At 40.3% G+C, this 4,116-nt stretch overlaps 1 protein-coding gene across 1 annotated transcript; it reads left to right on the top strand.

Moving 5' to 3' along the window:
* The first annotated feature begins 538 nt into the window (after nt 1–538).
* Nucleotides 539–1,984, top strand: LOC149790789 (transcription intermediary factor 1-alpha-like). Its single transcript, XM_089973263.1, has one exon. The coding sequence runs from the start codon at nt 539–541 to the stop codon at nt 1,982–1,984; it is 1,446 nt and encodes a 481-aa protein (XP_089829389.1).
* Nucleotides 1,985–4,116: the final 2,132 nt, after the last annotated feature.

Below are 4,116 nucleotides of genomic sequence, written 5' to 3'. Positions count from 1 at the left end.
GATGTCGACTAACATCGTTACGAAAGTAAAATTTTCAGGAATATTTCACACAATTCGCAACTAAAATAACGACGCTTTTCTACAAAGTAAAGTTATAATGTTTTAGTCAGACTTTACTTACTATGATGCCTTTTCTCTAATAAATTCAAATTCTCACAAAAGAAATGGACCCGTTTTCAAAATTTCTTTGGCCTACATTTCAGTTGTCTGGAAAGCAATGAAAGCCGAGAATGCCGAAACGAATAAATAATATAGTATGCCTATTGAAACTGTAAGCAACGGTTCGTTTCGTTCAAGAAACAGATCCCCAACACGAACCTACTTGAACTTACTTGTAGGACTACCCTTAACCTGAATCAGGAAGTAAAATGTATGGGATGTAAACAACCTACACAGTGATAATCACCAGAGAGACTATGTGAACATTTACATAAGAAAAATCAAGTTAAGGGCAGAACAATACGTTCTACGCTCATGGCTAGCAGTGTAAATCCCATTTCCTCGGACTTTCAAGGATTACGTTGTCCGATTTGTCTTGATGTGTATACAGCACCAAAGAATTTGCCATGTCTCCATACCTACTGTCAACATTTGTCTACATAAATACATTGTGAAGAATGTATCCGAGGGGAAAAAATATGTCACATTCAGTTGCCCGGAGTGCAGAAAGGAAACATTTCCTCCACTTCCTGATATTCCAGTGGATAAGTGGGCAGAACATTATCCATACAACACTGTGTTGTTGTCTGTGTTACCACCAGAAAAAAGGAAAGTAGATAAGAACTGTGATTCATGTCTGTATGAAGGAAGCTCTGTAGGAGCTACAAGTTATTGCACCATATGCAAAGAAGCTCTTTGTCTTACATGTGAAAAGTTACATAGGAAAAACAAAGTCTTGAGGGATCATGCTGTCGTCAGCATACAAAACATCTTTACAGATCCTGAGCTAGCTGTTAACCTGTCAGTAAGCATCACTTGTTCCGAGCATGTTGGTAAAGAATACGAATTTTACTGCAAATCCCACAGTTGTATGTGCTGCTCAGAATGTTTTTACAAGAGCCACAGAGGCTGTAGTGAGGTTTTACAAATAAAGGAACATTCCGAGAGACTAATGAAGGAAAAAGAGGTAAATACAATTGTGGACCGATTGAGACAGCTTAGGACTCACTTGGATCAATTCAATAATGAAAATGAAAGGTCATTTGAAAAAATCGAGGCTGAAGTGAAGAACATGCCAGATGAAATCGATGAGATCAGGAAGAGAATCAACACTTTGTTGGATAATGTTAAATCAAAAATCATCTTGGAGAAAACGGCTCTCCTGAAAGAGGAGTCAATAGTGCGACACGAAGAAAATCAACAATGTGAATCCATTAGTTCCGCCATTACAAACTCTCTTCATCTTTTGAAAACAGTTTTGGCACATGGCAATCCTCTTCATGTCTTGACCACTCTGCATAAAATTAAGGAACAACTTGTCCATTACGAGTCCACTGTGAAGCAGAAATATTGCGAAGTTAGGCACGTTGACGCCAGACTTTGTCTTGATGATCGTCTCCTCTCTTTGGTCAACAGTAGTAACACCATTGTCGCTAAAATTGACATTGTGACAAAGAAACACACTCTTACACATTCATATATGCCCCTCACTGTAAAGAAAACAGCAAACACAACAGCGGTAAGACATGGTGTGTCTGAAGCAAAGAAAACTATAGATGGACTTAGTCCACCACAGAAATATCTCAATTCCAAACCACTTAAGGACTGCAAACCGGAAATAATTAAACAGTTTAATGTAGAATATCCCGATGGCAAGTCTCCTCTGTACACTAGTATGACATGTCTACAAGATGATAAAATCATGCTGGTGGATTCTCTTAATTCAACATGCAGATTGTATGACTCATCACATAAGCACCTTGCAGATTATCAGTTGGTTTCAAAACCCTGGGCCGTGTGTGCAGTGGAGCAGCAGAGGGGGTGAACAGACCGAAACTAAAATAGTACTGAATAGACAAAAACAGTTTCGGTTTACTTATTTCGACGATAAACCTTTCCATGTAGACCATAGAATAAAAAAAAAATATCCCTGAACGTCGAATAATTTCTCTCGGAGAGACTCTTCGACGACCCGGGAAATGCAATAACATCCGCGCGCTGACGTTCTTGGTTTACTTCAATAAATCTGAAACTATTCCCCCGCGGGTCGTCATTGACACGGTCGGTCGGTCCAGCCCCCCCCCCCTCTGCTGCTCTACGAAATGAGTTTCCAAGGAAAAACATTTTTATGTTAGCGGAATTAAATCATTGACAAATAAATAATGGCAAATATTGGAGAAGCACATACGACTAGATTAGCTCGAGAACGTCTCAAAGCAATTCAGAAATTTCTTCCTGTCCGTGATAGTGTCAGACAAAAATTACAACTAAGACAGCAAGCACGGGAATGCTTTGCAGAATCCGCGGAGGAATTATTTAAACCCGTGACCAAAGCTACTGAAAAATCCGCAGCTGTTACCAAAGAGGCTTTAATAGAGCAAAGGAAAATTTTACAGGATATTTCAGCTGGACTTAAACCCGGGCCTCCACCTGATGAGGAAGTTGTTGTGTCAGTACCTGTTGGTAAGCGAGCAACAGAGAGAATTACTGACCCCGCCGAAAGATTTACGCCGGATTATATTAAACTTCTTAAAAGTGTACCAGAAGAGAAATTACCTGAGACAATACTGTTAGGATTGATTCAAAGAGATGTGTCTTTAAAACCAAAACACGGTTCTATAACAGATGATAATTTTATCAAATATTCGTATCGTATACGCGAAAATAAAAAACAAATCAGCAGAGATGATACAAATTATGATAGACTTGTAAATGCTATACGTAAACTTGAAATTCCACCATCGCAACCTCAAGAAGAAAAATCACCGTTGCAACACACACAACGACAACAATATCCTTCACGGCGAAGAGCAATAGATCCTGACCTAACGGAGTTAGGTGAATACGAGGCTGCATCTGAAGGAAGTCCACGCGGCCAAAAATCCAAACAAACTAGGTCGCCGATAATTGACCTAACAACGTCTCCTGAAAGTTTGCCGCAAGACATTTTATCCCCAAGAATTGTGCCACCAACGACGACAGGAAAGGGTTTAGGATCCGGTTTTATTGCTTGTCCTAACAATATCGTCAATGACGTATCACGGTTGGAAGTTCTCATCGGAGGAAGACGTGCCGGAAACAACTCTCCGGAAATTATAAATGAAGCCGCAGATATCTGTCAGAGACTATTTCAGCGTGGCATTATGGATATCGGCATCTACCGGGGGCTCATTGATGAACTCGCGGATGGTTACTACAGCGACTAGCAAATTTAGTTAGAGAAACAATAATTAAATAAAATGATCGTGCACAATTCTCAACCTAGACACGCTAGTGTGTTACCAGTCCGCGTAGTGAACTCGCGATTACCAGTCTACAGAGCAACCTACGGAGATGGTCTCGGTGATACAGTTACTGGTTTGTTTTCAAGAATAGCCCCTAAGGTGTTACCGATTGCAAAACAATTGTCGATGAAAGCTATTGATGTTGTCAAGGATAAAGCCTTTGGATCTGTTGGTGATCTCGCCGGGAAGGCATTCGCGTCAATCAAGGATAGACTGTTACGGTTAACTCGTAGATTAAAAAAACCACCACCGGTGAAACTGGCCAGTACTGAACTTATGCCCGCGGACGTCAGTAAAGTAATAAATCAGGCTGCCAATCAAAAACTTGCAGAGCTTGTAACCCAAACACCCGAACAAATAAATACAAGCCTGATATCAGGAAGCGGATTTCGTTTTAGAAGACAATAATTTTATATAAAATGTTTAAACCTATATCTGATCCAGCGTTCGACATGGATGCACCAACACTAAAAGATGAGTCCGTGCGCGATTATCAGTATTATTCTTATGAGGCAACAGTACCTAATCAACGCGGACGAATTGAATTACGAGTCCAGGATACAAGTAGATATTTCCTGCCCGCTGAAGCATTTCTTGAAGTCACGGGTGAACTTGTAACAGATGTTGCCGCTAATACAGCATACGGAGCTAATGTTCGAGTTGGTTTTGTTAA

Source organism: Sinohyriopsis cumingii, chromosome 10, assembly GCF_028554795.1.
Source record: "Sinohyriopsis cumingii isolate HCF-2022 chromosome 10, ASM2855479v2, whole genome shotgun sequence".
NCBI classification, from domain to species: domain Eukaryota; kingdom Metazoa; phylum Mollusca; class Bivalvia; order Unionida; family Unionidae; genus Sinohyriopsis; species Sinohyriopsis cumingii.
Note: the sequence above shows the minus strand (reverse complement) of the source record. Positions and strands in the feature narration are given on the sequence as shown.